Raw genomic sequence first — 13,540 nt, 5'->3', positions numbered from 1 at the left:
GTGTTGTGGTCTATAAAATAGAGATCATATAATGGTACCCATCTGACACATGGTCTGGCATGTGATCGCTGGAAATTGTTGTTAATTACCCTACAGAGTAGGTATGTCCTGGCTTCTCTTAGCATGTTTTTATGACTATGGGATACATATTTAAGTCATGTATTTTCTTTTTTTTTTTAAATCACATATTTCCTACCTGCCATTTCAATTAAGAAGCAGGTTCTTAGCATCAGAAGGTCTAGGAACCTTTGAAATTAAATCATAATTTTGTATGCAGGCTCAGATATGTATTTTAAAACAACAACCGGACAGTTTTGAGTTAGGATAGGAAGATCCTCCATGGCTGTTAGCATTCTCAAAAGTATGAGTGACCCAAACATGGTTAAGGGTCCCTGTCTCAGAGTAATGAGTTCCTCACGTTTACCACCTATGAGACATCATTCTTGACACTGCCCTGAAGGCTTTTTCTTTTCTTTCTTTTTTTTAAATAAGTGTTGTTGTGGTTGTTTTTTAATTTTTTTTTTAATGTTTATTTATTTTTGAGAGACAGAGAATGTGAGTGGGTTAGGGGCAGAGAGAGAGGAAGACACAGAATCCGAAGCAGGCTCCAGGCTCCGAGTGGTCAGCACAGAGCCCGATGCAGGGCTTGAACCCACGAGCTGTGAGATCGTGACCTGAGCTGAAGTCGGACGCTCAGCCTACTGAGCCACCCAGGCGCCCCCCTGAAGACTTTTTCAAGTAGCAAATCCTATACGTGGGGATCTACGAACAAGCCTCTGTTCCCTTCCACCTTGCATTTGCCCTTTCTTTAAAATCTCTGAGTGCAAATACGTAACCCAAGTAGTACCCCCACCCTGGCAGCCTTACCATTCATGTAGCCCTGGGTACTTTGGTTACTGTGAGTTCAAAGGGTCCTGATGATGGTGGAGCTGGTGGTGGCGCTGGCTTGTCAGAAAGGTGGTTGGAATCTCCAGGGAACCAGGTTGGCTTTGCATAGGAGTGACATCTTCTACAAAACAATTGAGCGGGAGCTCCCAGGTCAGGGGACACATGGAGATTTGGGGAGAGTGGCTCCGTGCCCCTTCCCTGTACCTTGCCCTCTGCATCTCTTCCATCGGGCTGCTCCCGAGTTATATCCTTTTCATAATAAACTAGTAAGCTGATGTTTACAGTGGAAGAAATGAGGCCTCCTAGCCAACATAGAAAAAGAGAGAGCTCATAGTAAGAAATTAGTTCTTAAAGACAAAAAGAAAAAAGCTATTGACTGATCTTTATGATCAGTCTTTAAGATCAGTGATCTTTATGATAGACAAATTTATTTAAAGGATCTTGCCAAGCAGTTAGGTGTCAAGAGTGGAAATTTGGCTTGCTGATGAAACAGCCATGCTACAAAAACTAAAAGTTGGTCAAAGCCGTGCCACACCTCTGGCACTACTCTGTGATAGTGGAGATGTGAGATTCGCTCTGAGTGTTGCTATTCTGGAAGGTGGAGCTGAAAAGGTGTACTTTCATCCAGTGACAAACACCGAGACCATAGGATTGAGCCCTGAAGACTCACATTTGTAAAGTACTAATTGGGTTAACGAAAAAAACAAAAAAGCAAAACAGTTGAGCACAAGATAGTCCAGGAGCCACCCAGTGTTATTCCCCCAGCTCAGCCCCATTACTGATGCATATAGCCAGCTTTCTCCCCCTTTAAAAGACTTCTTTTTCTTTCTTTTTTTCTTTCTTTTTTTTCATGTTTATTCATTTATTTTGAGAGAGAGAGAGCGTGAGCAGGGGAGGAGCAGAGAGAGTGGGAGAGAGAAAATCCCAATCCGTGCTGTTGGCGCAGAGTCCAACAAGGGGCTTGATCCCACAGACCGTGAGATTGTGACCCGAACCGAAATCAAGAGTCAGATGCTCAACAGACAGCCACCCAGGCACCCTAAGAGTTTTTTTTTTTTTTTTTTTAATTTTTTTTTAATGTTTATTTATTTTTGAGACAGAGAGAGACAGAGCATGAACGGGGGAGGGTCAGAGAGAGGGAGACACAGAATCTGAAACAGGCTCCAGGCTCTGAGCTGTCAGCACAGAGCCTGACGCGGGGCTCGAAATCACTGATCGCGAGATCATGACCTGAGCCGAAGTCGGCTGCTCAACCGACTGAGCGACCCAGGTGCCCCAGAGTTTGTTTTTTAAACAAGCCTCATTTTGCCCCATTCTTTTTGTCAGGGCATTTTGAAATTGTAGTCTGACTAGGCCCCAGTGGGACTGGGTCCTAAAAGGTGTGAGAGCAGTGGTGTTTTAACACCTTGAGGATTCCTTGTTTGGACACCCCAGCAAGTATTCCCTGCCTGTCTTTTTCTCAGTTTGCTGGTTAAATTAACTGTGAAACCTATTTCAAATGTGTAGCCCGGTGGAGAAGGATTATAGTCATAGTGGTAGATGGTCTTAACATCCGTGTTCAACATTTCAAAATGGGCTCTCTCTGGAAGTCAAGCCCTAGCACCTCAGCCAGGCATAGAACGGCTTAGCCTTCTCAACTTGTGCTGGCTTGTTCAGGGACAGGATCCAGGGCAGTACTGGGTGCACCTGTGCTCTTCAGGGCTTCTGGCTTCCTGGTAGGGGGGACCTGCAGGTCAGGCCAAGTGATCTAGGCCAGCAAGGAGACAAAATAACCTAAACTCTGAAGGAGGGAGAAGAGTGTCCTTGGATTAACCACAGATCGTAGGATTGACTTGGGGTCTGAAGCTATAGGTTACTCAGGCCTGGGAAGAGGTCTAAAGTCAGTGGTTTGATCTGTCTTTTTGGCTTAAGCCCCAAAAGTGGGTTCCAGAAAATCCTGAGGGTATGATACAAGATTCACAGCAGACCCCTGGCCAGATGCTGGCACTTCCCACTCCACCAGCTTTGACAATGAGGATAAGTTGATGAACAGCTGTCTCCTGAGCTAGATAGACCTCCCAAAGCAGAGACAGTAATGCAGGCCATGTCCCTACAATCCCAGGATCTCAGCTCAAGGCTCTTTTTCCCTTTTCTCTCTGATTTTTCCTTAGTGTTCAGACCTCCCTCCATGTGGCTCTCCTGTTACTTAGGTTGGCCTCAGAAATGCTAGTCCTTGAGAGGGAAGGAGGAAGAAATTGTGTGAGCCAGGATGTATCTCATTGAGCACAAGCTCTCAGGTGTGTTGGGGCCTGGACCTACATTCCATGATTACTTGAGTCCTCTTGAGATCATGTGGGACATCTGGGGAGGGAAAAAAAGTAGATGGACCAAAGGGGAAGCTTAGGCCTCATCAGGGAAAAGAACCTATTTGAAGTTATTTGGTCAGTTTACTGGTAGAACAGGTCACTGCTGACTTCCCAGAAAGTCACAGCCAAGAATGGTGGGAGCCTTGGTGGAAAATTAGGAAAGCTTTCTGGAGGTGGGGTGCCTAGCCAGGACATGGATGATGATAAAAGGAGTTGAGACTTTGCCCTGAGGGTGGTGGGGAGAGGGACATGGCTAGCTTTGCTTGACTGGTAAAAGGCTGAAGAGCAAGGGAGAAAGAGAAGTTGGAAGCCACATTGCTTCACGTGGTCTCTGGGGGCCTCTCTTACCGGTGGAAAGCGTTTGGAATGAGATGCTGCCTGGCCTGCCCTTGACCCACCACAGGAGCTCTCCTGGAGGCTTTTGAGAAGGCCTCTGCAGGGCCGTGTGTGAAGGCCCTAAACCACCCCAGAGTTGAGGACTGCAGGCTAGGAGTTCCCTCAGGGCTCTAACAGCTCAGAGCCAGGCCAGGCAGTAATCAGAAACCGCGCTGGAGGTGACCACATTGCCAGCCCTGCCTCAGTCGTCAGAACATGTGGTTCTAGTCCCACTTTGTGTCCCTGTTGACAAGCGCCATGCCTTCTCCTGAAACAGAAACCTAGGGCTGAGATTAGAGGCCCAAAGTTAACCGCCTGTTGTTGGCAGGTGTTGGAGAGGGAGGGGTTTCTCTTCACCTTCCCATCCCCAGAGCCTCAGCCTGTGTCATTGTTGACACTCCAGCCAATTCTCTTCCTACGTTTGTGGTTCCTTCCACTGGATTCACCTCCCTGAGCCCAGAGTGAACTCTTGTCACCAGCTTTAAATTTGTTCCACGAGTCCAGCCATGTTTCTGTCACTGCCAGCCTGACCCCGCTGAGCTCTGGACAGGCGACAGTGGGACTCTCACAGAACTCAGGCTGGGAGCCCACTGTGTTTCTCCCTCACTTCCTCAGGCTGTCATACACTAGAGCTATCCACATAGCTTCTTTGAGGAACCCAGTTCCTGTCCTTCGGCTCACATGGCTGGGGATTGGGGATAGCTGGGGACAGGGAGGCAAGAAACATAGCCCCAGACCTTTGTAGAGTCAGCATCTTCAAGCAGGGTGGGACTGGGAGAAGCAGGAGCTGGACAGAGGGATCCCACACAGCTGGAAAAGCTGACCTAGCTGTTGTGCTGGTCTCCTAGCAACAGCCACCAGCAGCCCCTAGTGACCGTAGCAGTGCTGGGCCCGCTCAGGGGCCCTGACCTCACTGTGTTTGCTGTAGCAACAGCCACCAGCAGCTAACTCCCTTTCCTCCTGGAAGCCAGGCATTTGCATTTCTACTGGCCTGGTTCAGGCACTTCCCTTCCCCAAGCCCAGGACTAAGGGGGAGGGACAGGCAGTCTTGAAAACACTCGCCAAGTGTGTTCTCAGCACCTCCGTTCCAGAGTGTCTGAGGAGCCATCTCTCCAAGTCTAGCCACTTCCCCCGACAGGGGCCAGCTATTTATGAGTTGGTTCTGCTCCGCCCCCACCCCTCCTATCCCCAGAAGCTGCAGGGACGAGCCTCTGCCCCCCATCTGCCCCTTGGGAAACCTCCAGGTGGTGTTCATCCATGTCCTTGGGGTTCGAGGCAGTCAAAATAGGATCGCTTCTTAAGAGCAAGAACGTGGCATGGGTTGTCCGTAGAATGATCTAGGGCCACAGTCACACTGGCACCTATTCACTCTGGCCTTTGTGCCAGGAGAAAAACCTCATTATTTAGCTGGAAGGCCAAATTCTATCTTGCTATGATCAGATGCCACTTTCTGCTTTGCCTTTAGGAATGAGTCCAGGAAGAGCAGTGGAGAGAGGGACCTTTCCTCTAACCTGATGTGCCTCTTAACCATTTGTGGCCCAAGGCCTCTCCTTGGGCTGGTCCCAGGTCCCAGCCTGGGTGTCCTCCTGCCCCTCCTTGAAGGGTGGAACATTTTCCCTGGGGAACAGGGAGGAACATCCCTGCCTAGTGTGTGTCAGGGCTGGGGGTCTGGTTGGTGAGAACAGCTACACCCACAGCCCAGATCTTTCAGCAAATGTGCTCTGGGGTCCCTGGGCTCTGGCTGACCCACAGCCCAGCTTCCTGTTCCTTGTGTCTTGGGAGAGGATCTCTTGTGACTTTTTCTTTTTCTTTTTTTTTTTTAATTTAACTTTCCTTGGTCCTTTCCATTAGGAAGCCTCTCCAAGGACAGTGTCAGTCCTGTTGGCTATATTTTCAGACCCACCCTGTGTGTGTTGACTTGGAACTTTTCCTGCCCCCTCCCTGCCACATGCCAGACGTTTTCACATCTGCAACTCCTCAACAGAGCCAAGAGGAGGGTGATATGATCCCTGTCTTTCAGATGAAGAAATTTGAGAGGCAGGCTAATTAGGTGACTTGTCTACAGCCTCACAAATAGTAGAAGGCACAGCTGGGATTTCAACCCCAAGCTTCTTCCCCAAAGCCTGTGTTCTCCCTGTCCCATCTCCCTGTCCCTGCCCTTCTGATGGGATGTCACTGTAGCTTGATCCTCCCCTGGCCTGGGTTGCTTTGCATTCACATTTTAACAGCGAGAATATCCATGGCACACACCCCCTCCACAATAATAGCCATAACAGCCGTGCTTCCCATTTGTTCAGTGTTGGCTGTGAGCCAGGCCCTGGGCTAATCAAGGGCTTTTACTCACATGAACTCCTATTGTCTTCGTAACGACTGTATGACATTCATACTCTTTTCCCCTTTCAGGGCTTGAGACTCAGACTCATGAAATACGCAGTACATTGGTTTTACAGACAAGTAAGCCAGAGTTTTTCACCCAGGGCCATGCAGGTGTGACCTGACCAGGTCCACCCCACACACTGCTTGCCTCTGTCAAGATGCTCCCACTCTGGAGGCTGCCTCATAACCCCACTCTAGGAGTTCCTCGTGTTTGGACGGTTGCTTTGTGGTCCTTTTCCGCTCAGTCTTCACCAGCTCTAGGAGGGCAGCTTCTCATCTCTGTTTTACAGATGAGGCAACTGTATAAGGGCTGGCCAGAGCTAGTTACTGGCCGCACTAGGGTTTTTCCACCTTGCCAGGCTGTGTCTTCAAAACGCCATATTTTTGTGTCCACTGGTGCATGCCCCTTACAGACTCTTCACCTCTGTGGCTTCTCCCTTGAGTCCCTGTCAAAGCCATTAGAAGTTGTTTAAATGCAATTATTCCTCGTTACTCCAGAGCTGTTGAGTGTCTGAGTTTGGATAGGGTGGATACCCGTATGGGTGCCTGGGCCCCACTTCTAGAGAATGGGGTTTGGGGGTTCCTTAGTGGGGGTGGGCCTGCTTTTTTTTTTTTTTTTTTTTGGAGTAGCATCCAGAAGATTTGGGTGTGCAGGCTGAATCTTCCAGGTCTGGGCCCCAGTCCCAAAGGGCCTGGCATGTAGTTGGTTTTCAGTAAATGGAAGCTACTGGTCACTGCTGCTCTCAATCAAGTGTTTTCTAGAGACCCACTTTGTGCCCCAGTGCACACTGCACACCGCCCAGATGAAGAGAACAAAATGTTAGCAGCAAAACCACTTGTGAAAAGCATGGGCTGCTGCCTCGTCAGGCTCTGGGTAAAAGCCTGTGGGTGAGACTGATGTTTTAGAGAGGGACTGAGGGAATGAAAACAGTCCACACGGCAGTCAAAAGGGGGTGGTTGATTATGGCAACCACTGTGTAAATATTATGGAGCCATTAAAAGTGAATACTGACACAGAAAAAAGGTTAAAGAAACATTAAGTGAAAAAAGCCTTCAGGAGAATATGTAGCGTGATTCCACTTGTGTTAAAAATCACACAGATCGGTGCTCACTTTGGCAGCACACACACTAAAATTGGAACGACACAGAGAAGGTGAGCATGGCCCCTGCTCAAGGATGACACGTTTGTGAAGCGTTGCATATTTTATTATTTTTTATGAGAGCGAGAGAAAAGGAGGGGAGAGAGCAAGCTCAGGGAAGGGGTAAAGAGAGAGGGAGAGAGAATCCCAGGCAGGCTCCATCCCATGAACTGTGAGGTCATGACCTAACCCAAAATCAAGAGTGCGACACTTAACCGACTGAGCCACCCATGCACCCTGCATTTTAAACATGAACACTTTTCGTTGTGTACCTATAAGATTTTTCCACCAGGTCTCAAAGTCGGTGCTTTAAGAAAGAAAAAAAATCACACAGATCTTCCTGGAAATACATAAATTCAGTACAGGCCATCTCTGGGAAGTAGGACTGGCAGTAAGCGGATGAAGGGATTATTCTTATTCTAAACTTTATCCTTGTACTCTGACAGTTTTATCGTGAGCAGGTGTTACTTTTAGAATTGGGGGTGGGGAGGGGTAGGGCGTAAAATGGCATACCAGGAACAAATAGGAGTTAAAAGCCCAAGTGTAGGTACCCCTTGTCCTGTGACTGTCAGCAGCCACTTTCCCAAAGCCAATTTCTCAGAATGGGCTCAAGAATCTTAACAAAAAAAGAGCACAGTTTCCTGAGTTTGTTTTGTTTTGTTTGCTTAGAGCTAGTGTCCTTTTCTCAATTCCTGGCCCACAGAGTACCTGATAGGAAAAAACCCAACTCGTAACGTACCATCTCTTGCCTCTTCTGTTTCCTACCCCTAGACAAATGTTTATGGGTCAGCCCAGAGACGAAAAATGAGACCATTTGAAGGCTTCCAGCGCAAAGCTATTGTAATTTGTCCCACTGATGAGGACCTAAAAGACCGGACTATAAAGCGAACTGATGAGGAGGGGAAGGATGTCCCAGATCACGCGGTCCTAGAAATGAAAGGTAGGAGATAAGCCAGCACAGCAGGGTCCTTAGGAGAAAAGCGCCTTCCATCGTCCTTTCCTCCCCAGCTCCTTGCTTATTCCTCTTTTGATCTTGTCCATTCTTTCCTTGCTCCCGTTTTGCCCTTCCCGGTCTAGTGCACCTGTGAATGGAAGAGCTGCTGGCATCTCTCACAGCATGGTTTAGACTAGATGGGGCTGGGGCAGGATGAGGGAGAGGACACGTGGCGGGAAACGCCGAGACCTGCACATCTCCTGCCTCTGGCACCCACTGGTGGGGTGACTGAGCAAGCTTCATTCTGCTCCTGTGTAGAAACAAGGATGGTGATTCCACGTCTCTGGCCCACTCCCTGGGGAGGCTGGAGGGAGTGTTTATATTTGGTGGGGCTTGTAGCCACCTCTTCAGAAAAGGGACAGGAGAGTCTTTATTAACTCCTGATCATTGTCAGAGAGGTTAGGACCCTTTCTCACTTCTGTCACTCACTATTCATGCCTCTGCCATCTCCCTTCTGGCCGGCCAGTGTCCTGGGGGTGTAGGGGACTAGACCTTGGGAGGTACTGACCTCCCTCTCCCTGTTCCCTCCGGGGCCCTGCCTTCCTTCTAGCCAACTTCACGTTACCAGACGTTGGGGACTTCCTGGATGAGGTGCTGTTCATTGAGCTGCAGCGGGAAGAAGCAGACAAACTGGTGAGGCAATACAACGAAGAAGGTCGCAAGGCCGGGCCACCCCCTGAAAAGCGCTTTGACAACCGAGGTGGTGGTGGATTTCGGGGCCGTGGGGGCGGTGGTGGTTTCCAGCGCTATGACAACAGAGGCCCACCAGGGGGCAACCGAGGAGGCTTCCAGAACCGAGGAGGAGGCAGTGGTGGAGGAGGCAACTACCGAGGAGGTGAGACATCTCAAGCAGAGCTCTCTCCGCTCTTGGCTCCCGGGTCAGGGTTGGTGATTGCTTATTCAGTCAGCAGATGAATTTTCCCTAGCACCAGCTGTGGGCTGAATTCTGGTGGAGAACCAAGGTGATCAAACTCTGGGGCCTCAGGGAAATTCCCACTGTCCTGCTTCTCCTGGGGATTGCTTCTGAAGCCCATGCCCGTTTGTAGGTCACCCTCTGTCATTTTTACGAGTCCAACCTTCCATCTGACCGTGAGCTCCTTAAGAAGAGGGGCCAGGCCGAGTTTACTGCCGGTCCTGCCTTCCAGCTCAGGCACAAGGCAAACGTTAGGACTGTTTTCGGGGTTTAGTATTCAAACAAATAGAAAAATGGGCTTAGGTTAATTTGCCCAAGTTTCTCCCAGCTAAATCCAGAGCTGGGAGCAGGTGGTCCAGTGCCCAAGTTTTCTATCTTAAGTTCTGCTGTCTCTGAGGTAAAGTGTATGATCATGATTTAACTAGCATACCCAACTGTTTCAGTGTTGTGCTAGATGGTTCTAGGGACACAGCCATGACCTGGACAGACACATCACCCTGTGCTGACAGTACAGAAGGATTCTGGACTGAATGGCAGAGCCCAGGGTTACTGTGAGCTTGGGTGACACCAGATCCAGCCTGTGAGGGAGCCAGGCTCAGGAAAGGCCTCCCAAGATAGCAATGTCTAGGCTGAGGTCCAGAGACCTGTGGAAGTTGACAGGGGAAGGGTTCTGGGCCCAGCAGCAGCTGGTCAAGGGCTCAGGAGAGATGGCCCATTTGACCCAGCCTGAAGAGGACTGTCCTCAATATTTAGCATCCCTATTCCTGACCTTCTCTGATTTGTTCAATAGCTATCAAGATGCTGGGGACACAGTAGAGACCAAAACAGCCCTGGTCACGAGCTCACAGTCCAGTGGGCAGGACAAACCTGTCAGCAGACAGTGAAGACTGAGTTATCAGGGGTGTATGGGGGACGTGCCCAGGGGTCTGGGGAAACCCAGAGTGGAGCCCAGCTCCTGAGGGTCCCAAGTTCAGAATGACGAGACCTCCCACCTGGCTTCTCCAATGCAGGTTTCAACCGCAGCGGAGGTGGTGGCTACAACCAGAACCGCTGGGGTAACAACAGCCGGGATAACAACAATTCCAACAACCGAGGCAGCTACAACCGGGCTCCCCAGCAACAGCCGCCACCACAGCAGCCCCCGCCACCGCAGCCTCCACCGCAACAGCCGCCGCCACCACCCAGCTACAGCCCCGCTCGGAACCCACCAGGGGCCAGCAGCTACAACAAGAATAGCAACATCCCTGGCTCGAGCGCCAATACCAGCACCCCCACTGTCAGCAGCTACAGCCCTCCACAGGTGAGAACATAACATGTACGGGGCAGCGGTTGTGGTCCCGTGCTCCAGCTGCGGGTCTCCACTCTTCCCTCCAGCCCTGCCCTTCTTCCTGGCAGTGCTTTTGACTGGATGGGCCCTAGATACTCCTTCCAGACCCAGATAAATTGGGAACTTCTTGTTTTTCCCCCTCACCCCACCTGTCAGGGTGGTGTGCTATAAGTGTTGAATGCTCCAGCAAGTAAATTTTTCTGGGCTGTGTCGCTGGCCTCTACTGAATCCCCAAGAAAGCACTTGATCGGAGCTGCCCTTTGCCGAGGCTGGAAGGGACTGACCCCCTTATCTCTAACGTACTGAGACAGGCCCTGAGGTTGGGAGGTCTCGCCCTGTGCCCTGAGAGTTTCACTCTGGAGCAGCTCCTAGCTCAGTTCCAACTCTCCATAAGCTGGTGCTCGGACTCTGGTATGCACAGGCCTGTCACCCAGAACCGTCCACAGCCATTTCCTGAGCGCCTTCCACATGCCAGGCCTGGGAACAGCTGCCAAGAGACATTGGTGAATGGCTCCTAGTCCTGCTTTAACCAGAATATTTCCTAGAACGGGATTTGGGCAGGCACGAGTTCAAGCCCCCGCCCCACATCTTAGTTCTGTAACCTTACATAAATGTTTCACCTCTCCGGACCTCATATTCTTCATAAAAGGCTAGAGTTGTTTATAGAACTCACTTCTGAGGTTTGTTGTGAGGGATGGGTGGCATTATAGCTTTGTGGGGAAAGCTCTGGAACTAGACAGACCAGAGCTTAACTCCCAGCTCCACCACTTCTTACTGTGTGACTTGGGCCCGGTTGTTTCACCTCCTTGAGTGTCAGCTTCCTTCTCTGTAAAATGCCACTAATGGAACCCGCCTCTCAGATTTGATGGGGGGATTAGATGGGTTAACGATAGAGCCTGGACTTGGGAAGCACCTGGGAAATTGCTACTACAGTTGCTCTCAGCCAACCTTCCCAGAGAGCAACTGCCACCACTTACTGAGTGCTCAAGCTTACTGAATATACAAAGCAGTCTGAAGGGGAAGAAACAGTGGAATCTCAAGAGATGCTGTGCGCCTTGCTCCCCCAGGGTCTTAGAGCCAGGAGACTGCAGAACACAGCCTTACATCCCACCCTGTCCTGCCATGTCCCAGAGCTGACCCGTTTCCTCAGCCCTCAGACAACCTCCACCAAGGAAGTTCCTTTGTGGGCCCACTGCTTACAAAGGCCCTTCCTCCATCCCAGCTGAGCTATTTCACAGAACCCTGATTTTTTCCCCCCGTTTTCCAGCCGAGTTACAGCCAGCCACCGTACAACCAGGGAGGGTACAGCCAGGGCTACACAGCCCCTCCACCTCCACCTCCACCACCGCCTGCCTACAACTATGGGAGCTATGGCGGCTACAACCCGGCTCCCTACACCCCACCGCCGCCCCCCACCGCACAGACCTATCCTCAGCCCAGCTATAACCAGTATCAGCAGGTAGGTGCCAGACTCGGGCTATGGGGGTGGGGGGAGGGTGTGCTAAAGAGACTTCCAGGGGCCTGGACTGGAGTCTGTATTTATTCCTAAAAAGATGGGCTGGCCTCAGGCCAGTATTTGTCTGATGTAGCCATTCCATTTGGTGGACACTTACGTACCAGCTGCTGAATACCTGATCTGAACCTCCCCTCCCAGTGCAGCAGGCAAACTACAAAGCAGGGGCCTTCAAATCCTGCTTCAGCACCATGGCCAGTGTCCACACCCCTGGGTTGGTGCTAGGCCATCATAGCTATTAGTAAGTGTTTTGAATATGGCTATCTGGCTGTACCTGAAAGGACATTAGGTTGGCAAGCCAGGAGGTCTGGGCTTTAGTCCCTGACTGTCCATCCACGTGGCATCAGGTCAACCACTTGTCCTCCCAAGGTGCCTTGATTTCTCTCTCAGGGGACCCATCTCTGCCCTGGGTGGGAGTAGGGTCAAGGCAGGACCCAAATGTGGGTCTGGGTAAGGACAACCTGGTGCTCTTGGTCTCTCTCTCTCCAGTATGCCCAGCAGTGGAACCAGTACTATCAGAACCAGGGCCAGTGGCCACCATACTACGGGAACTACGACTACGGGAGCTACTCCGGGAACACACAGGGAGGCACAAGCACACAGTAGCCGGTGTGCTCTGGAGGCCCCTGCCGGCTTCCTCCACCAGCGCCCACCTCGGCCCCCTCGTCTACCCCCACTGGGTCCTGTGGTGCTGGGGGACGGGTCATCCCAGGGCTGCCTCCTTTCAGCCCACTGCCTCCCCTCTGAGGGGCTTCTTCCCCAACACAGGGCCGGGCATTTTTCTCTGGATTCAAACAGGCAACAGTGACCTTTTATTTTCTGTTTGTCCCCTTCTTCCTCCCCTTCTCCTCTTCTTCCTCCTCCCCTCCTCCTTTTTGACTGAAGACCCCCCCCCCCCTTGGTCAAACAGTGAGGCTGCAGTGGCTGAGGGAGGGCCCCTTCTGCCCGTCTGTCCCAGTCCTGCTCCAGCCCCCTCAGCTTCCCACACCCTCATGCAGTTGGTTGTAAATTCTTCCAGGAGCTGTTTTACTGTCTACTTTTCAGGATTTAAAAAAAAAAAAAAATCAAAAACTTAAAAAAAAAAAAAACCCACAAGTTTAAAAAGTAAAATGCGGAGGGAGGAAGCAGTGACAGATTTTTTTTTTTTTGGTAATTATGCTTTTTTTTTTTTTTTTTTTTTTAATTTTTAGAATTTCTCTGTTTTTACTGTGGCTGTCGATACTTCATCAGGATAACCATTTCTTTGCTGAGTTCAGGTGACTGAGGAAGAGCCACACCCTCAAAACAGAACACACAAAACAAAACTATAGAATCATCTTTAACCTAACTTTTTATACGATGTCTCAGTTTCCCGTAACTTTGCACACAAGCTTCTGTGTTGAGTTGAATTGTAACTGCTTTTTGTATTTGGAGAGAGTGTGACTATTGAACTTGAAACCTTTTATTCCGGGCGTCTTGGTAGTTTCTGGTGGGATTAAGCGGGTGAGAGGGAAGAAGGGGAGGTTGGGGGGCTCCTTCCCTTCAGAACATGAAATTTCTCCCACTGCCTCCTCTCCAGAGGTCTCCCAGGTGCCAGACCTAAAGGTTTTTCCTACAATGATCCTCTGATTATTTTTACTTCCCCTTGACCCATATGTTTTAACAGGATTTTAACAAACTGCACTTATTAA

At 50.3% G+C, this 13,540-nt stretch overlaps 1 protein-coding gene and 1 non-coding gene across 7 annotated transcripts in view; both read left to right on the top strand.

Moving 5' to 3' along the window:
• Positions 1 to 13,314, top strand: part of HNRNPUL1 (heterogeneous nuclear ribonucleoprotein U like 1) — a 36,522-nt gene extending 23,208 nt beyond the window's left edge. For all 6 annotated transcript variants that reach the window (XM_019819497.3, XM_045046477.1, XM_006941234.5 and 3 more), the window contains exons 11-15: positions 7,895 to 8,063; positions 8,668 to 8,952; positions 10,041 to 10,330; positions 11,625 to 11,816; positions 12,360 to 13,314. In XM_019819497.3, the coding sequence (XP_019675056.1) occupies positions 7,895 to 8,063; positions 8,668 to 8,952; positions 10,041 to 10,330; positions 11,625 to 11,816; positions 12,360 to 12,476 (1,053 nt within the window). In that variant the 3' untranslated portion in view covers positions 12,477 to 13,314. The remainder of the gene's footprint in view (positions 1 to 7,894; positions 8,064 to 8,667; positions 8,953 to 10,040; positions 10,331 to 11,624; positions 11,817 to 12,359) is intronic.
• Positions 7,089 to 7,191, top strand: LOC111558178. Its single transcript, XR_002738765.1, has one exon. It is a non-coding gene; the product is annotated as a U6 spliceosomal RNA (small nuclear RNA).
• Positions 13,315 to 13,540: the final 226 nt, after the last annotated feature.

This window comes from Felis catus, chromosome E2 (genome assembly GCF_018350175.1).
Source record: "Felis catus isolate Fca126 chromosome E2, F.catus_Fca126_mat1.0, whole genome shotgun sequence".
NCBI lineage: Eukaryota > Metazoa > Chordata > Mammalia > Carnivora > Felidae > Felis > Felis catus.
The sequence above is the reverse complement of the archived record's forward strand: the minus strand, read 5'-3'. Positions and strand labels throughout refer to the sequence as shown.